Genomic DNA, 23,648 nt, shown 5'->3' with positions numbered 1-23,648 from the left:
GGGAGGGGGTGATTAGTCCCAAAGTCCTCCATGCCAGGATTTGGAGATTAGGCCCTGAGCACACCCTTTCCTCTCTGTCTGACCTCAGCCTCTCTTGATCTCCTAACAGAAGCCCCTTGGTGAGCCTGGAGCCCCTACTGACCACTAGCAGGAGGGCACAAAGATTGGAGCTGGGAGGGGAGAAGTTATAATTGCAGAAACAGGGAGGGAACCTAGGCACTTGTCTCCTCGCTTAGGTCTTAGAACAGGTGCAAGAAACTCCAGGCAAATTCCTACAGGTGAGTATGTGCTCGTGAGATGTGCTCACAGCATAGAGAGGACAGCCGGACACAGGGTGAGGGTCAGGTGGTAGTTCTGGGGACTACTGCTGCTGCTCTCTGGTCTCCCTGAGCAGCAGGGAAGTCCCCACTCCCAGGCGGACCCGGGCCCTGAGGACTAGAGCACCTAGGAAATAATGCATGACCTGCGTCTGCGGTCTCCAAAGAAAAGTCCACTTAAGGGTCAACGCCTTTTTCCTGTGGGCCCGCAGCCCCTCCCCCAGGCCGCATGCCGCTCTTCCAGGGTCAGGGGTCTCGAACTCAGCTCTTCTCCCACGGCTTGCACCATGTGAGCAGACAGACGGGGCGAGCTCGCCTCCTTCGGTGTCTCTGGGGAACCCCACCCAGCGCCAACCCACGGGTCTTCAGGGGTGGGGGTGTCCCCGAGCAGGCCCCGCCCCCGCCCCGCTGCCCCGCCCCCGCACGGCGACCATTCCCCGGGCTCTCGGGGTCCGCCCCGCCCTCCGCCCGCCCCTCCTGCAGCCGCTCCCGCGAGCCCAGCTTGGGGTGGCCAGTCGCGGCCGGGAGCTGAAGAGCTTTCTTCTCTTGTTGCCAGGCCCACTTTCAGGCCAGCGTGCCCCGCTCGGCCATGGAGCCGAGCCCCGACGCCGCGGAGGCGCGTGCAGTGAGTGAGGCGCTGGGTCGCTACGAAGCGGCGCTGGAGGGCGCGGTACGCGCGCTGCACGAGGACATGCAGGGGCTGCAGCGCGGCGTGGAGCGGCGCGTGGCCGAGGCGCTGCGTCTGGCCGGCCCGCTGGCGCGCACTGTGGCCGAGCTGCAGCGCGACAACCAGAGGCTGCAGGCGCAGCTCGAGCGCTTGACGCGCCAGGTGGAGGCACTGGGCTTGGCGACCGGGCTGTCCCCTGCGCCCGGCACACCAGGCACGCCCAGTCCTCCGCCCGCGCCTGGTGTCCCGGACCGCGCGCCCCGCCTGGGCTCCGCACGCTTCGCCAGCCACACCACCTTCTCGCTGTCCGGCCGCAGCCAGGTGAGCCTCCAGCGCGTGCCCTGGGGAAGTGGGGCTCGGCAGGTGCCGCCTCCTTGCCTTGCGCCCCGCACCCCGCTCCCGCCCCGAGTGCTTGCATTTCCTGGGTTGGGAGCTGTGCCTCCACCGGCCTCTAGGACTTGGTGATGGGAGTCCAGCCGCCACTTCAGAGTTGGAGAAGGCAGAGAAGCACTGTCTAAGCCGGCCTGCTGCACCTGTCTCGGACCCCCTCCCTTCTTTGGAGCCGGACTCTGTTTACTCCAAGTTCTGTCTCCCTCTCCCCGCTGTCCTATGACTTTAAGGGCTTAGGTACTGAGGTCCTGCTCCAAACCGCCCGGGGCATCGCTGGCGTGTTGGAATGGTCAGCACCCTCTACTCCCCCACCTCCATTCATGCACCGCCCCCTCCCCACCCCCAACGGTTGCCGCTTCACTGAGGCCTGACGGTTCCATTACCGATTAACCCAGATTGAGAACTTAAGCCCCTGTGTGTGGGGGTGAGGGAGTGGGGGACGCAATCTGTTCCCAGCCCTGTTTGGGCACTCGCATTGCAGGGGGCAAATCCCATACCGTGAAGAGAGAGAGAGAAATCAACCTTAAGCAGTCTCTAGATTCCTGGGCTCAGTGACTGGCCCGAGGCCCACACCTCCGTGGGGGTGGGGCAGAGGCCAGTGTGGACCAGGCACTTTACTGAGCACGAAGCCTCTTGGAGTGGCTAGTTAGAATGTTTCCATGGTGTGTGCAGTGGCCTTTAGGTAGGATTTTCCACTCTGCTCAGGTATGTGCTCTGGGATTGGGTTTCCAGGCCTTGGGTAGTCTGCACCTGCTGCCCCTCCTTGGTTCAATCCATCAGGCATAAAGGTCTCCTGTGTAGGCTGGGCTGCACCTCTGGAGACCAGAGGGAGGGGAATCAGATTAGCCCCTGCCCCTAGAGGTTTTATTCTGGGTGGGAGACGGCCCTCGATGAAGCAGTACCAACCGTGCAGGCAGCCAGAGCAGTTGTTCTGCTCCAAATACTATCATCCCTTCCCAGTGGGTGTCCCAGGAAGGCTTTTTGCTGAGGGCCTAGGGCTTGTTGCTGCTAGTGTAGATGGCAGGGGACTGTGCATGCAACCTAAGAAAGACTAAAAGGACTCTCTGGCCAGAGAGGAGCCTGGTGGCTTTGAGCAGATGAACAAGTTGTGAAGGACCCGTGGATGCTGGGCGAGGGACCTGGGCTTTGTCCCTGGACTGTGAGATACTTAAATATGTTCTAGTGCTCTGTGTGAAGTGTCTGCAAACATGGACACACTTAATTCTGTCCTGTGAGCATGACACACTGAATCTCCATGGTATAAAGTTGCCGCCATCGGCTCACATGTACCTAATAAACTGTGTCATCAGCTGTTTCCGAGGTTTTATTTTAACACTCATTTGCTAAGTCTGCTCATGGAAGCATCTGACCAAGTTTGAACAAAATACTCCCAGAGTCATATATATATGAATATGAATATATGTACATGTATACACATACATACGTGAGAGGATTCTCTCCAGTCATCTAACTGTTTCAATAGGAGTTCGCCATGATCACCGGAGCTGAGCTGGTCCTCTTGGGGATGGTGGGTGAGGGGCACTGGGCAGGCAGGGGGACAGGGTCTTGTATCTGGCAAGCTCTCTCCAGGATAGATTGTGGCAGGTTGGAAGGTGGCTGGAGACAGACTGACTTAATTGTGATGGTCCAAGGAGAGAGGATGGTCATAGCAGGAGCCGTGGTGGGTGGATGGAGAGCTGGGGCGACCTTGGAGAGGGGTCTTAGAGGGGGAATCAGCAGGGTGAGATAGTCTTTGGATGTGAGCAGGGAAGCAGAGAGAAGAGCCCTGCCTGGGGGACTGCTGGGTCACAGATCTGGTGCAGATGCCAGGTTACATTTGAGTTGTGCTGAGCATGAGGGTCTGTGGGACATCCAGAGTGAAGCTGTCCCAGAGTAGGTGGAGTCATGGATCTGATGTGCCAAGAGTTGTCAAGGCTTAAGATTAATGAAATAACAGGGCAGAGCTGGTAGTTGAAGCCCTAGAGTGGGTGAAATCTTCGGGGCAGTTGTGCAAAGGAGAGGGTGGCTAGAAGCCCTGGGCAGAGGCAGAGGAGCTGTCAGGGAGCTAGGAGGCCCTGAAGAGCCCACTCTTAGAAATGGAGAGAGGGGAGTCTTCTGAAAGAAGGGGTTGGAGGTCAGCAGGAATGCTGTAGTGGCTGGTGAAAAAGGATGGCGGCATGGTTGGGACTTAAGAAAGGCCTGGGGTGAGGTGGAACAGCGAGCACAGCTGAGCACCATGGGAGGAGGATGGTCAGAGTCTCCAGTGAGGTCCAAGGCTTCGCGGCCTCCTTAGCCTGGCCTCCTGGGCCTGAGGCAGCCTCCCCCACAGGACTAGAAGCATAGGTCCCCACTTATCTTGCATCCCACCTCTCAGGAGTGCTGACACAGGCTCCCAGCCATTTTCTGGGAGCATGTGGAGCCATCCACATGTTCCTCCTCGTGTGCTGTGACCAGTAGTAGTGTGTGATCGGATGCCGGGTCACGAACAAGGAATCAGGGCTCTAGGGCAAGACTGGACAGGGTCATGGTTGGGTGCCAGGGCTGCTACTTCTCTGGCCTCTTATACCCCCAAGTCTGTGTCACAGAGCTGGGGTCTGGGTGTAAGGGTCTCGTCTACACATGTTAGCCAGTGGTGGCTGTGGTCAGGCATTGTGGAGGCTGGTGTTACACCACCCCTCTGTAACAAGCAATGGTATTGGGAGGCCCTTTTGCGTCCTGCTGTGGGAGCTGGTGGTGGGTCCTACTCAGTATATTGATGTGCCCTGAACTCAATGCAGAAAGGGTTAATCAAATAATCCACTTCTGAGTACACAAACTTTGATCTTGCAAAGGATCTTGCTAATCTGGCTAAGACAGGTACAATAGGAACCAGATTGTGAAGAGACAGAAGTATCCAAGGAGGCTTGGGAGGCGGGAGAGGGCAGGGCAGTGGGGTGGGAGTAACCAGGGAAGACTCCCTGAAGGAGGCCCTGGAGCAGGCAGGAGCTGGTTTTGGCACATTTGCAGTGTGGCCTTGTGGGCACCTCCTCCCAGCTAGGTCTCAGTGTCCTTGTATCTAAACCAAGGGGGGTTGGCACAGTCCAGTCTGGCCTCTCAGACTGAGCAAACTGGGTAGTTACAACAGTGACATCAGCCCAGTCCATTCACAGAAGTGTCCACAGAGACCCAGCTCTCTGTGGGAGCTGGTTGGGGGCCTGCAGTGAATGACAGCAACCTGAGGCCAGGCCAGGTCCTGGAGGCTGGGCCATAGTTGTTCCTTAGAAATGTCCTCTTGGCTGAGCTGGAGCTGCTGGGTCCCCATGACTGAGGCAGTGGAGTCCCTCAGGAACTACTGCCAGGAGAGCGGTGTCAGCCCTGGCCGTGAAAGAAACCAGACTCGCCTTATCTGCCTTCCTTTCCCAAACACACTGTGTGATAACGGAGTTAAATGCTATGGGGAGAAGTTTGAATTGAGTCTTTAAAACCATGGCGTGAGTGAGGAGGAGGGTGGGACATCGTGTTAACTGGCTTAGGGTGGGAGATCTGGTCAAACATGGACTGTGCTGGGCACAGGCGTGGGCTCCCGTGTCCACACATCAACCCGTGTGGGGTCAGCCTGCACCGAGAGCTTCAATATCATTCCCGCCCTCACAAAAATGTTTCAAAACTTCTCCAGTGAGATGGTCCCTGAAATCAGGCTTATTGCATCCCCTGCCTTTATCTCTAACATTCCTAGGCCCGGGCTCCCTCACAGGAAGACTCCCCTTCTTAAAATGAAGCCCAGATGAGGGTCTTGGGGGTGCTAGAGCCAGCTCAACAGGATCAGTTCCTGTCCCCAAGGCTCTCTAGATCTGTACCCAGCACACAGAGCTATGTCCCTGGTTCCCTTCCCTGGGGGCCGGGCAGGCTGCCCTCCAACAAAGGAACACTATTGGGAGACAGTGCTCGAGGCCTCCATGGATGGCTTGGGACCCAGAGCTGTGCTTGCTCCAGCCCAGCCTGGTTCCTTGGTTTAAGGGCTCAGGTCCTGCTGGGGTGGTTACCCCACTCGCACCCCTTTACCTCTCCTTCATCCAGCTAAGACAGTGGGGTCAGGGCTCACCCTGCCCCAGGTCCTGGAAGACAAGTTTGTCTTGAATTGTTTGTTGTCTCTGCCTGCTGGAAGGCCGGAGTGCTTTGTGGGCAGAGCCCTGGGTTGGGGGACGAGGCCCAAGTCCCAAGCCTTGACTCTGCTAGTGCCTTTAGTCTAGGTGTAAGGTCAAGAGTGACCCTTCCACAGGGAAAGGTGGTCCCTGAGTAGCCCCTTCGCATGAGGTGTGAGAAGAGCCCTCCTTGGGTGAGGAGTGGCTCCAGTCTCGGCGATGGGTGAGCAAGGGGCAGGAGAACCTGGGAGTTAGGGCTCGGGCCCCCACCCACCTATAGTCCAGCCTCCCAGCATGAGTCTTTTCTATCCCCTTCCTCTCTGCTTTGTGGAGACCCCTTGGCAGGAATCCTGCTGGTCCAGAACCTTCTTCCTGTCTGGTTGTGGTGTCTGGTCCCCTGGGGCATCATGGGGTTTGTGGGTCTGCAACGTGCAGGGGCAGATGTCTGTGCCCTGCCCCCACCCTGCTCCCCCACCCGACCCCCCCCCCCATCCCTGCCACTCCTAGAGACCCACATTCCTGGGGAAATGGTATCACCATCAGCTTGTCCCTCCAGGCCCCTGCCTGGACCTGTGGAACCTGTTGGACCAGAGCAAGGGGGGTAGGGGGGACATGGAGACCCCAGAGCTGGGTGGAACTTGGTGACAGATGGGGTCTGGGGTTCAGGATGGACTGGCCATTTCTCCACCCACTGCTGAGTTGGCTTCAAGCTAGCAGTGTGTGGCTCTTGGGGTACCCTCCCCACTCTGGGGTGCCTGAAAATGCTCCCCACCCTTCTCTGTTGTTCCTGCGAGTAGGCCTGGGTCCTCCCCTCTGTCCTCCTGAATCAGAAGTTGAGCGGTCACCTCTCCAAGGCTAGGCTCTGATTCTTGTCCTCTATCTTTTCCCCAGAGATCCCACCCCACTCCACAGAAGGTGCCCTCACCCTGCTGGATCCTTTCTCTCAACCTGTAAATGTCGTCCTACCCCTTCCGTCTGGGGTTAAACCTCTTACCCTCTCTCTTCTCATGGCCAAGTTACTGTGTGGTCTCCGTTTCTCCTCAGCTTCTCCCCTAGGCCATCTCCTCTCTCATACACCTGCCGCTGATTCAGTTCCTAAACCGTGACCTCTTTTTTGCTGAACTCAATGGATACTTTTTAGATCTCACCTTGACCTTTTCCGTGATCTGAGGCTACCTTTGGATGCTGCTGACATGCTTGCCTTCTTGATATACTTCTACTTGTTTTTCTCAACATTCTTCTGGTTTTCTACCTACCTGCCCGGCTGCCCCTTTCTCATGCTCATCTGTAGATGCTGCTTCTGCTCTTCAAATGTGGTGCTTTATCCCCGGCCCTGCCAGCCCTGAGCCGGCTTTTCCTTGTTGTGCTCTGGATACAGGACTCCTGTTTCTCCACTGTTTGTCTGTCTTTCCTCCTATACTTCACATCAAATATCCAGCTACTTCCTGGCCTCAACTCCCTGATGCCCCAGGGCACCTTACCCTAGTCATGTCTCAAACTGGAGTCATTTCCCCCTAGTATCCCCTCCCTTCCTAGCCACGTCATTCAGGCCTGAAGCCCAGGCTTGGAAAAGCCACCGTGGCATCTTCCTCTCCCTCCACATCCACTCACTTTCCCTAAAACTCTTGAGTCCTTCTTGCCTTTCGCTTTCCTACTGCTCCATCTCCCCACCCCACGATCCCACCTGGGACTAGTGGGATAGCTGGCCATCAGGGTTCCCCTTCCCATGCCACACTCCTGCTGCCTTCTGAAGGATGCTCCTAAAACAGAGCTGATGACCTTCAACTCCTTTTTGTGCAAGGAGTTAAGTCCAAGTTCTCGGGACTGGAATCTTGGGCTGTGCTGTGCTTCTCTAGCCACTGGATCAGGATGCTTTGTACCTTGATGTCTCAGCTTTTGCAGGTACTAGTCACTTTGCTTCGAATAGCCTTTCCTCCTCGTCCACCTGGCTTACTCTAAACTTGGCTCAGGCATCACTGACCCCCCTGGGCTAGATGAAGTCTGTCTTAGGCACAAACCCTCATGCTGCCTTGGTGCCATTGGCTCGAGGTCCTGGTTTCTCCACCAGACTAATTCTTCCATGGTAGGGTGGCCACCTTTTATAGAAGGAGTAGCAGAGCCATCTGGGACCAGAGATGGGCCTTTGTCACCTTGGAACCTTATAGATAAGGGGGCCAGCTTGGAGGCATCTAGGGAGAGGTACAGTTAGCCTCTCAGGCCATCCATTGTACGTTTTTAGTAGAACCCGTGGTAGAGGTCTGCCTTAGGATGCTCTCTTGCCAGATGCCCCAGCAGCCTTAAGACATTCTGAGCCTTCTCTTCCTCCCTCACAGTGAGAAGGGCAGGACCATGGTTGAGAAGAATGTCCCTCCTGGTCACGAATTGTGGTTCTTTCTCACTGTGTAACCTTGGACTGTGCACATCCCCCTCTCTGAGCTCTCGAGTTCCACCTGTAAAATGGGCTGGTAGCACCTACCTGGCAGGACAGAAGCAAGTTGGTATAAGTGGCATGCTCAGAAAAAGAGCCCGACACTTGGTAGATGCTCAGATGGCACTTGCATAGCCTCCTCCATATCTGAAACAAACTGAGACCCAGAGGGGGCACGACTTGACTCAGGTCACCTGGTGGTTGGTGTCACAGTCAAGGTGCCAGGCCTCCCCGCTGGTTCTTGGTCTTGGCTCTCTCTGCACCCCTCTACCACTGCTGCAGTCTAGAGTGGACGGAGGGGCCACATGGAGCTAATAAAGCCCCTGTGCTCTGGACATCCTGGCAAATTTTTGTTAACACTGCAACCAACGAAAAGGCCTCAGCATGAGGGCTCCAGCACCCGTCGTTGGCTCAGAAGAACCTTACGTATGTCTCTGGATTTTAGCTGCTCAGCCACGCCAGCCTGCTCACCTGGAGTGAGCTGGAGCTGGGCTCTCCTGACCCTGGTCATCTGGTCTATCCTGGGGTGATGAGTGGGGCTTCCTTGAACATTACTTTGGAACCCTCTGTCTTGACCTTTTTCCCTAGCATTTTTGGGCTCTGTATGAGCCCAGTGGAGGCATTTGCCTTGTAAGACCTCAGGTGTTCAGCAGCTGGGGCTGAGTCCACCCCAGCTTGATGTGTATCCTTGGCCCAACACAGTATGTCCCGGGGGCTGTCTCTCTCACACCTGAGTGTTTGCCCTGCCAGAACAAGGAGGGCCTTGGGGAGCAATTTTGGGAGTAGGCAGCAGGCCCTGGCTGACTGGGCCTCCATGGTGTTTTTGTCTCTGTAGAGTGTGGATCATCATGATGAATTCATTGAGTCGGAGATGAAACGGACCTCAAACTCATGCATCACTGAGAATGGACACCAACCAGGGGCAGGTAGGGGCCGAGCACAGAGGAGGGGTAGATGGCTAGCTTTGGGGGTCAGGGACTTGGTGGCCATGCACTTGTGCCAGGCCATCCTTTGGCTGAGAGGGGGGACTTGAGCCTTAACCCTAACACATGGAGAAGTCACCAGGAGAGCAGCCTCATTCTATGTGCAGTAGACTTTTCCAACATAGGAAAATCTTGAAAGGTGGTGAGCTTCCCTTTTCTGGAAGAATGCAAGCAGGGGCTGAGGAATTGTCCAAGCACTGAGCCGAGTAGAGAGTAGACTGACAAGCCAACTAGTTTTCATTGATCTGGCAGCGAGGAGAAGTTGGGGCTGTTATCAGCTCTGGTTGGAGCAGTGGGAAGTCCCTATTAGGGGAGGTCAGGGAGGCCGGAGTGGTCAAGGAGGCCTTCTTAAAAGAGCTGGGAAGAGGATTCAGGGAGTCCTCCTGTGGAAACCATGGCTGACACCTACCCGTTCCACTGGTCACATGTTCCAGGTCCAGGTGATGGACCCCCCGAGGCCGCTCAAACCTTCCCAGCACCTGAACCCCCCAGACCTCGCCCCGTGAGCCTCTCCTTGCGGCTGCCCCACCAGCCAGTCACAGCCATCACACGCGTCTCTGAGAGGTTCTCTGGGGAGACCTCCGCCACGGCTCTCTCTCCCACGTCTGCCACCGTCCTCAGCCCGAGCCCCAGCGAGGCCACCACGCCCTGGACTCCCAGTCCTAGTGGTAGGAGAAGAGCTTTGGGGGTTAGCAAGAGACTCAGAAAACCTGGGGCCAAGCCTCAGCACCCCCTCTGTCTGTCACTGTGACTCCCTTCTCTAGTCGGTTTGCTCTATCCAATGGGGCCCGTCCTTGCCTGACTCTCTTCCCAGAGATGTCATGAAATAGCATTACCTGTCATGAGTGACAAACGTGTCTTTTATTACAGGTAGAGGGTGTGGTTAAAAGGTGGCCTCTTACTCTGCACTTTTTGGCATAGTCCCCCTTGCCCCTAGGCCTCTCAGTGGTAGACCTGGGGTGGGGCCGTATGGGCTTCTAAAATGAGGGTTTGGGAACAGAGTGTTTTCTGGATGTGTAGCACAGGAGGCCCTGGGCCCTAGGCTCTCAAAAACAGGTGGGGACACTTTAAAAGACCGCTTTTATGTTCCCAGCTTCTTTTCTCCTTAACTGTTGGCTGAGGTGGGGCCAGCTTAGCTTGGGGTCCTGCCTGTCGGTGGAGTGATGTTGGGAAAAGGGTGCAGGGTTGGGTCAGAGGAGGAAGGCAGGCAGGGGCCGGCCCTCCCTGAGACCAGGACTTGTTATTTCTCTCTCTCCCTTTGTCCCACAGAGAAGAATTCTTCTCTCTCACTGTCTACATTGGGCTCTGGCTACGGGGCAGTGACAGCAGGCAGGAACAATGACAGGTGAGTCAGGGCCCATGTTCCCATGGGTCATTGCTTCCCAGGAGTCATCTGGGCTTTGCTTTGGACTCAGGGTGCCCAGGCCATCTGCAGGGAGTTCCTTGTGCTGACCCCAGGAGGAGGCATGTTTCTCGGCTTGGTGCCTCCAAGGGATTGCTGGATAGGATTGGAGCAGGGCAAATGAGGGAGTGGGGCTCCTCATTTAGAGCACTATCATGCTCCAAATCTACCCATTGGAGTTTTGTTGGGAGAAATATGGCTACGGGTTGGTCTCTCCGGGGACCCTTGAAAGCAAGTCTGTCAGTCCCTTTGGAGGAAGGAGGCTAGGGGGCTTTCCCACTGTCCTCTTCATCCATCCATCCTGACTGGGGTCCCTCAGAGCTGGGGTGCTTCCTGCCCATGGACTGTGGAAGTACCTGAAGAGCCATGGGCTGGGGCAGGCCTGCAGGGGCTTCCCTGTGGTGCAGACCTCCTCCTGGCCTATGATGTCCCCATGTTCCCTCAGGCCAGCTGGACTGTGACTGGAGCTGGGAGTGGGGATGGGGGACTGGCTTGGCTTTCTTTTTCCTTTTAATAATAAAAGAATTGTGACTTTATGGCAAACTGTTCTGGAGGGTGAAACAAAGGGGGTCTTATCTAGTGGTGGTGGCGGAGGGGAGTCTGGACCTGGTGGGTCTGCTTCTGGGTGAACCTCCTGCCTAGGAGGATGCCCCCTCCCCACCCCGGGAACCGACACTCTCATCTAGGTAAGGGGGCTCATACCGCCTCCCTGAGCTGGGTGTGCTGGTCAGGCCGCTTCAGACAGCGGCTCAGTTCAGAAAACCTGCCTAACCGGTCAGAGACTGGAGCAAGTGGCGCTTGCTTTCTGCCCGCCACCGCCACCGGAGCCCCCATTCCTGCCTCACTTCACTTAGTGGGGGGAACCAGCCCGGGGCCTGCGTGAGCTAGTGATGGCTGGACCTCTGTTTCCGACTCCGCGGTTCTCTCCTCAGCCCAGCTCTGGTGACACCACCCCAGTCGCCCCCATCCTCGCAGCCCCCAGCCACCGCTCAGGCCCATCGGCAGGGGGAGCGCCGCCGGGAGCTGGTGAGGTCCCAGACGCTGCCCCGCACGTCGAGTGCGCAGTCCCGGAAGGCCTTGTTTGAGAAGTGGGAACAGGATACAGTGGGCAAGTATGGACACTGGTCCCCAGACCACACCCAGGTCCCCAGAGTAGAACCCGACCCAGAATTGGGTCAGGAAGGCACAGCACAGCAAAACTGGCCCTGTCCTACTCCCTCGGGGTCCTTCCCCAAGATGTGACTGACCTCTCAGGCAAGACACAAGGTCAGCGCTGGGCCACAGGCAGGCTGGGGGTCAGGGAGCTAGGCAAGACCTTATGAAAGCCCTCCTCCCTCCCCCATTCCCAGAGGGCCCCCAGGGCTGCCCGTACTGCACGTGGATTGTAGCCCCTTTGATTTTTGGGTGTGAGTGGAAGACCAGAAGGGCAGTTGATTGGGATTGGCAGAGCTGGAAAGAGACACACAGGACCAAGTGCCTACCAGTCCACTCCCACCCATTAGAGATGGGATCCACTCTTGGACATTTATCTGGCCCCCCGTCAATGCGTGGTAATGATATCTGTTGCTTACAAGAGGCCTCCCGGGCCTGTGACAGTGAAAGGACCCGTTACTGGCTCCTGAAGCTTTAACTGTAGTGAGGGAGACAGACCCAGGGAGTGTCTCCACCAGCCCAGAAAACCTCATCTCGGCCATTAGGGGATGTCCTTGAGGCCCAGAGGAGGACAGCATCCTTCTAGGCTAGGAGAGAACCATCAGCATGGGCAGCCTCAGAGGGAAGCTCCTGAGGAAGGGTGGGATAGGGAGCAGAGGGCCATGCAGGCTTAGGTCCTCTGTCCCAAGGTGACCCTTGATTCCAAGGGGGGGGGGATGGTCTAGCAGACACCACCAAGGGTGGCTGTGTAGCTGATATGCGGGACTCACACCTGGATATGACTTGAGGGGTCCATATGCATGCTGACAAAGTGGCTTCCCTGGGTGAGCAGAGCAGGTGGGGTCATCTTCCGGGTGGTATGGGAATGGCTGAGGACTCCCCTGCCTCTCAGAGGAGATGGCAGCTGGAGGGTGGCCCCCACAGCAGGCCTGCACTCTCTCCGCAGGGGGAAAGGTGAGGCCCGGGCCAAGCTGAAGCGGTCCCAGAGCTTCGGGGTGGCCAGCGCCAGCAGCATCAAGCAGATCTTGCTCGAGTGGTGCCGCAACAAGACTCTTGGCTACCAGGTAAGCCCAGGGTCCCGCCCCAGCCCCTGGGAACCCTGGCCAGAGGCTTAACTGAGCATTGTTACCCCCACTCTTATTACCCTGGCCAGGGCAAGAACCTCAAGCTAGGGTGGAGGGTAAGAGATAGAGAAATTGTGTCTTCCCAGTTGGTACCTAGCCACCTGTAGCATATGCTTAGAAATCCCAGGAGTCCTGTATCTGGACCCGAGCAGACTGGTCTGTGCACCTTACAGGGTGAGGTCTGGCAACTGCAGCTTGTGGCTGAGCTGGGTGGATGGTGGACCTTGGAAGGGGCCGGTAGAATCTGCTTGTGGGGTTGAATTGGGTGGGGAGCGGCAGTGGGGGCCGTACCCCCTCACCTCCCTTGGTGCACCTTGCCTTGCTCACAGCACGTGGACCTGCAGAACTTCTCCTCCAGCTGGAGCGATGGGATGGCATTCTGCGCCCTGGTGCACTCATTCTTCCCTGATGCTTTTGACTATAGCGCCCTGAGCCCCACGCAGCGGCAGAAGAATTTTGAGCTGGCCTTCACCATGGCCGAGTGAGTATGGCGGCCCCTCTGGCTACCAGCCCCCACAGTCCTTGAGCCCGACTTCTGCCCAGGTGAGCACAGGGGCGGGCAGGATAGGGGACAGCCGTCTGCGGAGCCGAGGACCTCGCATCCATCCCGTCTGTCTGCCTGCTGTACAGATGGAGTGACAGAGGCCTGGAGGCAGGGATCTGCCTGGGTCCCCCAGCACTGGGCAGTGGAGCTGGGTTCTCTTTTTGGTGCACCTACTCTCTTTGCTGGGTGCCTGGACTTTGGTGGACAGTCTGGGAAACCAGCCACAGACAGGGCATGATGGGCAGTGCGATAGAGACCCAGGAGCACTGAGTCTGTTCTCCCTGGGCTAGTGGATAGATGCAGTTGCCTGGGTAAGCCACAGCTGCTCACCAGTAGGAAATTAAATATATATGACTATATCTGCCTGGGGGCCATTAAAATATCTCCAGTAAGGTTTCGCTTCCCTAAATGTTGTTCTAGTGTTTCATATGAAATTGCTTATCTCCTTAAAACCTACTCTTAGAGAGAAGATTGGGTGGGGGTAATTCTGGGATCAGAAGGTGCTTGGGAAGCCAGCTGGGGATTTGGTTGCTGTCTGAAGGCAACCCCCCCGAGCATCAGAAGCTCAGGGGGTAGGATGTATCTGCCAGGACTCTGGTGGGGTGCATCATACTGAGTCAGCGAGGGACTCCTTACAAAGGTGTAGGCAGGAATGAGGCACAGTGCAGGACCCTCGAGCTAATCAGCCTGAAGTTACAGGAACTGAGGAGCATAGCTGTGTGCAGAGGGTCGGCTGATAGGAACTGTGCTTTGGGCAGTGGATGTCACCAGTTCACAGTGACTTGGCAGGGAGGAAGCTGCGGGGATAAATGCTCTGCCCTCACCTTTCTTCTGCCCTCACTCTAAGGCATTCTCTTGGCTAAACACAAGCTGAAGACAGAGGTGCAGGGGAGCCATTGTTATGGTCCGGGGAGGCCCCAGGCAGCCAGGGGCACAGAGGAGAGTGTTCGGGCTGCCTGATGCTAAGCTTCATGGGAATAAGGGGAGGAAGGTCAGAGGGAAGGAAAGACTCCTCGAAGCTAAGTTTCCTGGAGGGAACATTTCTCATTTTCCCTTGCCCCCCTGCCCACCTTTGCGCCTGTGACATAAGCCTCTGCTATCCGTCTGTGCCTGGCCACCTTTGTTTCTTGTCCGCATCCCAGTGCCTGTGTCCAGGAGGTGCTCTCATACGCTTGTCGGGTTGGAGGAGCCCTCACCCAAGGCCTTGCCTGCCCTCCGGACTCCATTCCCGGCCCAACCTCCCAGCCTTATCCCAGCCCCCCACGCCCACCCAAGCCTGGCCGGGGAAGGAGTCAAAACCGCAGGTGACGAGACTTGTACTTGGTATCGTAGGTCTCACCTTGAGCCCAGGCCTCTCTGCGCAGCCGCTCTTGCTCTGGGGGCAGAACGGAGACCTGGCTCCAAGCTCCTTGGCCCGAGTCGTTGGAACATGAGTATTGCCCCTGTTGTGTTGTCTCGGATGACGCGCTTGGACTCGGCCCCCTTGGGGTCATAAGAACTCCTTGTATACTTTAAAAGCCTTCTTTTTCTTGGCTGTGTGGGATTAGCTGTCATCCTAATTGCAGAAACAGCTTTGGACGGAGTGTGTTATGCAACTGGATCCAGACGATGGTGAAGTAGAGCCAAGCGCACGATGCTGGGGAGGGGTGCCTCCCCAGGACGAGGCCCAGCTGCCTGAAGTCTAGAAATGGGGACTGTCAAAATTCAGACTGTCAGAGTATGCAGGGCTGGGGCACTGATATGGGCACCCCAAGACCCACCCTGGCTGGGTGAGGCCACACTTGGCTTACAGAGTTCTTTTCCATCAAGTCCATTGGGCCCGGCAGTGCCAGCTCATGCCCTTGTTGCCTTGGTCACTCTCAGCCCTGGACCAGGCTGGGTTGTAGAGGGAGAGGGAGGCCCCGGGCCACGGGGTGGCAGCCCTGTGCCCCAGCTCGCAGGGAACACAGCTTCCCTTGGCAGCCAGAGCCAGAGAAATTCAAGGCTCTGCTTTCCCAGCACGAGGTTTGAGCTCACAGAGCCTCCAGACTACAAACAGATGTTTCTTCTGTTCCTAGCCCAAGGGAGCAGTGGTGGAGGCTGCTCCAGGTTTTGCCTCCCCAGAGCAAATAGTGGGGGCAAAAAACTTGGCCCTGCCTCCCTGTGGCCTGCGCCTGCTCCCCGCTGAGGAGGGGAGAATGGTCTGTGGGGCCCCTAAGATGAATTCTTGCTTTTCTGCTGACGGAGGGGTTGGGGAGGGGCACCCAGAGCAGGCTTAGGCCGGGAGCTTGCTCAGAGTCTGGGAAGGCGCCTCCCCTCATGAGTCATCTGGGAGATTATCTCACAGGTACTCAGGGGAGAGAGCTGGGGAGGTGGGCCTGCGTTTCCAAGGCCTCTTGGGAGGACAGCGACTTAGATCACCCAGTTAGTTACTTGGACAATAAGCTGGTTAGAGAAGCTGGAAAGAAAGCACAGGGACATCTGCTTGAGGGTACTGGCTACCAGCGTCTTTACATATGTTCCTTAGGTTTGCAGGCCAAAGCCAAGCAGACACACGGGGCTGTTCGGAGCCACCCAGAGCCATGCAGGCAGCAGGATGGTGCTCAGAAAGGCAGTTTGGGTGTAGGCAGTGGGGGTGGTGGGGGGTGGGGAGAGGAGCCTGGGTTCCGGTGAAGGCACAGCCTTTGAAAGGGAAGGGAGGACATGCACCGGGCCTCCAAACACTGGGTCCGCCTCACACTAGGAGAGAAAAGTTTCCAGACCCTTCTGCGAGCAAGTGCCTTAAAAGCACAGAGATGCATCAGGAACCTGTAGAGTAAAAGTGGCTTGTGCTGCCCCTCCTCCCAGTAATTTACAGTCCCAAATATTCCCTGTGGCCTAATCTGTGTGAGAGATGCGGTGTTGACAGCAAAATGAGCTCCCCTTGTCCGACAGGTGTTCAAGGCTTGGAAGGCTGGAGGACCAGCCCCTTTTATGGGTACTTTACACTCTGCACCCTTCTCCCTCATCTCCCATGGAGCCAGACATTCGGCCTGAGGCTCCCAATTGCCCTGTGGGGAATGTGCTCTGCTCTCGGGTTACCCTGAGCAGAAGGGGCTTCCAGGCTATTTGTAGTGCCCATGTGTCTCTGTCTAAAACCAAATAGGAGGCTGCAGTCCCAGCCCTGGCATCCCAGTCTTAGAGAAGGCTTAAACAAGTAAAAATAACACCTCAGACTCCTCCTCCATCTCCCTAACAGGCCAGCCCTCCAGTGGCTGAAGATCACAATAGACTGGAGCAGGAGAAAACCCTCTAAGCCCTTTTTAACCCCAAACAAGGTGGGGCTAAGTAAATTCACTTAAAATTCCTGGCAGGCAGAAAGATGTTAACTCTAGTTCTTGCTCTGTGGTGATGGTTGAAGTGGTCTGTATTTTCTCTTTTGGACTATTTCATGTTGAGTTATTTAAAACACGCATGTATCATTTTTACAAAAGTATTTTTTTTTTTTAATTTAAAAGACAATTGGTCCTCATATTTGAGATGGAAATATTTTTATAAAAGTCAGGGCCGATCATCATTTTTTTCTCATACCCTTTCTCGCGAGCTGTGTCCGCGGCTTCTGGCAATCTTATCATTACCGTTGTGGTGAGTGGGGGTGGCGTGGGGACCAGATGAACTCTGCTCAGCCGCCTGGTTGTTTGCCGGGGAAGCCAGCACTTTGCCCATGGCCTCCCGTCTGGTAGTACAGGGCGACACCAGGACGAGGCCTTAGCGCCAGTCCCGACTGCCACCCTGATCTCCAAGACTCGCTGCCCGTGCAGGGTTGGCATCACTAGGAGAGTAGATGCAGCCCTTAGAATAAAGAAGAGGGTCAGCTTGCTCTCCCTGGACAGGTTGGACAATACCTGGGACATGCCAGCAATTCTGGGTACCCTCTGTGAAGAAGGTGAGAAAAAAAGTAGAACCAGCTCAGTGGACAGGGGCCCAGGTACCCTCTGGGGCAGAGAAGGAACCAGAAATATTTAGTTGCAGGGCAAGACATGGATATGAAGATTCTCCAACATGGGAAGGGCTCTTTTGTAGGGGGAGGAGGGTGGAATTAGCCTTGTGAGACCAATAGGTATAAAGTACCAAGAAGGAAAAGAACATGAGAAACCAAGGGAAAACTTTGTCATGGCCAGTGCCACTTGCAGAGGGATTTGAATTGCCCTTGAAAGAAATGAGGGGCCCCTTCCCTGAGAAGGGGGAGTGGTGGCGGAGGCTGCTTCGGGTGATCATGCCAGGGTAGGGCCTTCACAGAGGTGGTTGGTGCTTCCGATGAGAGTGTTTGAAGGATATTTCAGTTCTCCTCCAACGCAGAGGTTTAGGGTTCTAATGCTGCCCTCATTTAATGAGGAGGACTGCTGAGGCCGCAGCTGTCAGTGGTGATACCCTGAGCACACGTGCAGAGCCTGCTTTCAAACACCTAAGATCCTCTGACAGCAGCCCTGGGAGGGAGGGCGGTGCTCTCTCTGTGCTGTAGGTGAGGAGGAAGTCACCAGATGCTAAGTGATAGCTGAAGAAGGTGAATCTCAGGTCTCTGGATGATTCTCAGAAGAACTCATATTTTCAATGCTTGACCATTGACAAAGCACCTTTGCATGCCTGTCCTTGTCAGAGTGCTGACTTCCGTGACACTGAGCCCTGGGGAGCAAGGGATGTCCGTTCTTTGGGCCAAACCATTTGCCACAAAGCTGTTGGATTCTCTTACAGGACGCCTGCTCCTAACTGAGGGGGAGGTGGCAATGGGATCTGGGACAGATGTCTCCATTTCACCTTGACATTTGGTTTCTGATAGGAGGCCTGGTGTCAGGCCAGCACCATGAAACAGGACCCTATGCTAATGTCATGGTCCTTGTCTTTAGAGCATGCAAGCCCAAGAGTCAGTGGGGACTGGCAGAAAATGCTGCATGAACCATGTGAACTGCTTTACAAGCTCTGGGGTACAAGGCACAGGAAGACACACAATCTCCCAAAAACAAGCAATGAGGGGAGGGGCTGTTGGGAAGGGGAGCAGAGGCAGGAGTCTGATTTTTCTGCCTAGGAAATGGCACAGAAAGGTGAAGCAACTGGTAGAGCCAGGATCTGAAGCCAGCTATCTAGATTTCAGATTTCAGCCTCTTTTTCTCCAATGATCCCCTCTGCTTTTTAAAGCGAGGCATGATGATAAAAACAGCGTTTATTAAGCCAAGCAGTCAGTGTTCCATCTTGTTTGCATGGATTAGCTCATTAATCCTCACACCGCTCTTTGAAGTGGCCGTTATTTCAGGTGGGGAAACTGAGGCCTGGAGAAGCTAAGTCTCTTGCTCAAAGTCGTATAGCTGGTAAGGATGGGGCTGGAATGGAAACTCTGATAGTCATGCACTTATTGATATGGGGGAAGAAAAAAAGACTGGGAACCCTGGAACACTGTATTAGGAAGCATATGGGTGAATTTATTTTTTGCTTTATTCTTTTTACATCAGGTCCTTGAATATCATTGTTTTGTTATAATGTCGAGATGATGTAGGAACACAATTCTTGTTTATATCAATTAGCCTATGGTAAAGTTGGTTTTGTTATACGTCATTTCTCTAAACACAGAACCTACCCATGAGGTTAAATGAGGACTTACTGTCCATTTTTCTAGTTCATGCTGATTTTCCATATACTGCTGATATACACTGAATTTTTTAGTGAAATTTAAATATTTTTTATTTTTAAAGAGAGAAATTGGTGCTAATAAAAGTTAGACTAAATTAATATAAGTTATTTTTTTAGAATTCAGTGAAATTTCAAAGTGAAATTTAATTTTCCATATTTTACATCAAAATATGAGTTGCATAGGTGGTTCCCAAATGTGGGAGTTGGGGAAACACTGTCTTAGAGTGAGTGACCCCAAAAGGTTCTCCTGGGGTGATCTAAATCCTCTGTTAGAGGCCCCTTGGGAGCCTCCAGCTCCAGGCTGAGTTCTGTCCCGGGGTGGTGATGATAGCTGTGGGGCTGGCTGACTGTGAGGACCCTTGTTCTGATGGGGCTTCTGTGTTTCAGGAACCTGGCCAACTGCGAGCGCCTCATTGAGGTGGAGGATATGATGGTGATGGGCCGCAAGCCAGACCCCATGTGTGTCTTCACTTACGTCCAGTCGCTGTACAACCACCTGCGTCGCTTTGAGTGAAGCCCCTCAGGCCTGGAGCGCCACGTAGCAACCCCAGGAGGAGACTGCGGGGCCCCTTGTGTTCCCTGAGTCAGGATGGCCCCGAGAAGAGTTGCATGTTGGCGTGAGCGCTGTTTGTCCTGTGGTGTGTGACTGCTCTCCCGTCCTGCCCAGCTGTGTTACTGATTAAAGCACCGCTGAGCTGCGCTCCGACTGCGTTGATCACAGCCAGGGGCTTGAAGGAAAGGAAAAATTACCAGAGAGAGAGAGAGAGAGAGAGAGAGAGAGAGAGAGAGAGAGAGAGAGAGAGAAATTGGTGCTAAGTAATTATCTTCCTTAAAAATATAGCTTGTTTGTAGATCCCAGAATGCTAACTCACAAGTTTCCCCTCTGGTAAATCTGATATATTGATTTCACAGCGTTACTTACATTGATTACCAAGCATTTTTTTGTTTTGTTTTGTTTTTTTTGTTTTGTTTTTTTAATCAAAATACCCAGAGTTTTTTACTTCCTCACACTATTGTAGGTTCCTTTCCTCCCTCCCTCTGGGCCACTGCCAGGAAACAGAGAGACCGCTTAATCAGCAGCTTGACAAAGAAGACCAAAGTCTTGGGAAGAAAGAGTTTAATCACTCCCAGGTCCTGGGCAACAGATGACCTTCCAGTCACCTTGGCTCTTCGGGGGGGGGGGGGGGGGGGGGGGAGGAGGGGGATGGGAAGTCTCTCTCCTAGTCCCAAAGTGCTCCTGTCCTTCCCAGGAGGCCCCACAAGTGTTTGGCTAAGAATAGATGCTTGTGCAGTTAACACTTTTGGGGACGGACAGGCCCTTTGTGTAGAAAGGTAGTTTTTATTCACAGCTTTTTTTAGGGGATTTGCTGCAGGTATTTATAAAAAGTAACTCCATCTGTACCATTGACTGTTTGTACATAAAAAGATGTGTCAAACTTCGCTTGTGGTTTGTAATTTCTGTTTGGGACACGTGGGCCCTGTGACTAAGAAATTTTGCACACCTTCCAAATGAACATCTACTTAAATGCCCCTTAACTGTTTTTGTACCTAAATCACTTGCCCAGAAAAATCACGTTTGCTCATTTCCATTGTTGAAGGAACATGAACAGAGTTCCTTCTTGTGGATCTATCCCTGGATGTTGACTGAAGTATCTGTGATAAACAGTGGTCCCCCATGGCAGTTTCTGGGGTGGTCCTGCATGTGGAGGAAGCCCATCCAAGAGTGCTGGTTTATTTTCACAGCTGTTTGGTGGTAGGCTTTTAATAGAACATCTTTAGATTCTATAAAGCTATAGCCATTAGCTTATTCTTATTCAAAAACCACTTTCTAATCGGGTTGGGTTTTAGCCCTTAACTTCTAGAACTTCCCTTTAAGGAGCTAATATGTGTCTCCAGCTCATGCAATCGGCTGTAAGCATCAGTGCCTGGGTGTCTTCACGTGCTTATCTACTGTGTTGTGTTTTGAGGGGACAGAGCCCTTTCAGGTGACAGAAGAAATGTGGCAGAGCTTGCCAGGTGGGGAGTAGTGGTCTCAGCAGGTTGCTTGTTCAGGCCGCACTGTGTTCATTCCTGATGCTCTCAAAGCTCCCTTTCCAGCTCTCATCTCTGGGAGGCTCAGTAAGGTGAGCTCTATTATTAGCGAAGACAGTGCCTGTTCCTATTTCATACTGAAGCTTAGGGTTTCAAACCTAAAGCCAATTTGGGGATACAAGGGCTCTATAAAAAATCATGCCTATATGTCACTGAGCACTCACACATGGTAAATGGAGCTCTCCTGAATTGCAAACACGGCCTTGCACCTCTGCATATGAAATAGAGCAGGTCCTGCTGGAATAAGGAACAGTTCTCTTAAATTTGAGCACTAGTGTCCCTCATGTCTCACAATCAGAGCAATGCAGACTAGGTATTGTTAAAGTAGGTTCTATGATGTTGTTGTCTGTGGTCTTTGGGGAGTGCTCATAGATTTGATGGGGTTTAAATGTGATTACCTCTAGGACAAAGTCTGAGGGTTCTAAGGCATGGGGTAGGGGGAAGTGCGTGAAGGCTGCACTATCTCAAGACATTTAGAAAACACTGTATTAGATCAGGGTCACACGAAAGTTCCCATTTGTGAAGTTTGACTTCAAATTGCCTTCTACCATGGTATAAATGTGTTCACATTTTTTTCCCCTTCTCCTGAGAGAATCAATTCTTGGAGCTGCTTGTAAGGTTCTTTTGCTTTTCCAGATAGATTTCGTCACCTGGATTTTGTTAAAACTTATTAAGTCTGACCAAATTGGCTTGTGTATTTCCCTGAAGTGAATGTTTTACCAGAGCCAAGATGAGTTTTAGCTTTTCTGACAGCTGATGGATATTTCTCAAGGCAAGTGAGAGCTTATAAGCACTTTCTGAATATGATATAACACATGCTGGTTAGAGGAGAACACACAGGCCAGGTGTTCGGGGAACAGTTTGTTAAAGCCAATGAATTTCGCAAATGTGTTAGATGATGAAAAGTTCTCAGCTTTCCCAGTTGCAGTGGTCAGTACTCTGTAACCGGAGGAGATGAGCATGAGAGACTTATTTTCTGTCATGCCAGGTCTATATGACTCCAGGCAATTGGATGGCAGACTAAAAATGCTGATTAAGTTGGCCAGTTTTGCCACTGCCTACAGTGTTGTCTCTTCCATTTAGCTATAGATCCAGCATAGGCAACAACCATCTGCATATCACTTTGTAGCTCCAACCAGGTAGCCCTGAGCAATCAAAAGCAGTGGCTGACCTTGGCCTATGGGAGAGCCCTTCCCAAGGGGCCACGAAACCAATGCATCCAGAGGCTGGCACAAGACCACAGCAGAGCAAATCCTGACTAGCCCCATTAGTGGTACACACAAAGGGTGGTTGTAACAAGCAACCTGCAAGGGCAAATCCCACTCAGTGGGGTCAGCCCCACACAGCAACTCTTACCCTGTGGGCACAGCCAGTTCCCACAATTAGTCAGCCTGAGCATTAATCCCATCCACTGATGTACTAACAACAATAAAGTCTTGGTGACAACATAAAATCACACACAACCCACGCAAAGATCACATCCAGAGCCCCCATCATGGGGGATCAGGGAGAGGGCACCCCTGGGCCACAGACACCTTCCCCATTAAGCCATCTGGCCAAGGCTGAGAGACAAAAGAAATATTCCTGACACATAGAAATGAACACAGAGAGGCTAATAAAATGAGAAAACAAAGAAACAGCCCACAAATGAAATAACAGGAGAAAACTCTAGAAAATAAGCTACATGCAATGGAGGTAAGCAACATACTAGAGACAGAGTTCAAAATAATCGTTATAAGGATGCTCAACAAACAGGGGGAGAATGCATGAGCACAATGAGAACCTCAACAGAGAGTAAGCATAAAAAATGACATAGAAACCATAAAAAAGAACCAGAAAAAAATGAAGAATACAATAACTCAAATTAAGACTACACTAGAAGGATTCAATAGTAGATTAGACAAAGCAGAAGATCAAATCAGTGAACTGGAAGATAAGTTAGCAGAATATACCTGATAAGAACAACAAAAAGAAAAAAGAATTAAGTTGGTCAGTTTTGGGTGGGACATCTTACCAACCCAGTAGAATCAACTCTGGATTGGGTGTCTCAAACTGGTGACAGGTGGCCAACTCAGTTTCATGAATTGATTATGCCTAGTGAGATGGCCAACTTGTTTTGTATTTTTCCCCTTTCTTAGCTATTCTCTCACATCTACATGATCATTATCATCATTAATCTTTGGCTTCTGCTGAATGATAAATGTATTCAGTATGATTATTATCCATCATCTCTCTCACTTTTGAGATTTGGTTTGGGCTTGCTTTTAGAGCCTTTGATCTCTTATCTTTCAGTTCTTGGACCTGCTTTGATGTCAAACAGCCTTCAACATCCTTTGAAAGAACACATTAAAAATGCCTCTACCTGCCTCCTCCTTAGAAAGTACAAGAAAAAAAAAAAAAAACCAGGAAGAATGTGGCCAGGAATGATGCTCTCTCCAGCATAACCAGACAGCCTCTGCAGGAGGGAGATGGTCTGGTGGGTGCAATAAAGAGCTGATGGGAGCTTCGAATCAGCAGGGCAAACTTTATAGTTGGTGGCACAGGAGAGATGCCAAACAGCATTTGGGTGCATCTAGACTCTCTACCCCTGTGCCTTGAGTTGATCCAGTGCCATCATGCAGATTTTTGTAAAATACATATTTTTTTACAAAACCAATTTTTGATCACGGTTACAAGCGTTTTTATTGTATTTGATATCTCAGTGGCATTTACATCGTTGGACCCCACTTCCTGGCATCTGTGACTCCACCCACACCTCTCCAGGGTCTCCCCACCTCTCTGGCTGTTTC

General features: G+C 53.2%; 1 protein-coding gene across 2 annotated transcripts; it reads left to right on the top strand.

Annotated features, from left to right (window-relative positions):
- The first annotated feature begins 824 nt into the window (after positions 1-824).
- On the top strand, positions 825-19,945 carry SMTNL2 (smoothelin like 2). 2 transcript variants are annotated; one of them, XM_016138794.2, is made up of 8 exons: positions 825-1,305; positions 8,759-8,849; positions 9,341-9,574; positions 10,176-10,251; positions 11,241-11,420; positions 12,407-12,524; positions 12,914-13,065; positions 19,156-19,945. In XM_016138794.2, exons 1-8 carry the CDS (start codon positions 907-909, stop codon positions 19,280-19,282), a joined length of 1,377 nt encoding a protein of 458 aa, XP_015994280.2. In that variant the 5' UTR covers positions 825-906; the 3' UTR covers positions 19,283-19,945. The 2 variants fall into 2 exon arrangements, with proteins under 2 accessions (XP_015994280.2, XP_015994281.1); XM_016138795.2 differs by lacking the exon at positions 9,341-9,574.
- Positions 19,946-23,648: the final 3,703 nt, after the last annotated feature.

This window comes from Rousettus aegyptiacus, unplaced genomic scaffold, assembly GCF_014176215.1.
Source record: "Rousettus aegyptiacus isolate mRouAeg1 unplaced genomic scaffold, mRouAeg1.p scaffold_m13_p_6, whole genome shotgun sequence".
In the NCBI taxonomy this organism is placed as follows: Eukaryota; Metazoa; Chordata; class Mammalia; order Chiroptera; family Pteropodidae; genus Rousettus; species Rousettus aegyptiacus.
Note: the sequence above shows the minus strand (reverse complement) of the source record. Positions and strands in the feature narration are given on the sequence as shown.

Excerpts from the sequence above, each read along its gene's own strand:
- SMTNL2 (XM_016138794.2), top strand. The coding sequence starts at position 907 with ATGGAGCCGAGCCCCGACGCCGCGGAGGCGCGTGCAGTGAGTGAGGCG. Across the intron at positions 9,575-10,175 it reads CTGGACTCCCAGTCCTAGTG|AGAAGAATTCTTCTCTCTCA; the intron begins GTAGGAGAAGAG and ends TTTGTCCCACAG. Across the intron at positions 12,525-12,913 it reads ACAAGACTCTTGGCTACCAG|CACGTGGACCTGCAGAACTT; the intron begins GTAAGCCCAGGG and ends CCTTGCTCACAG.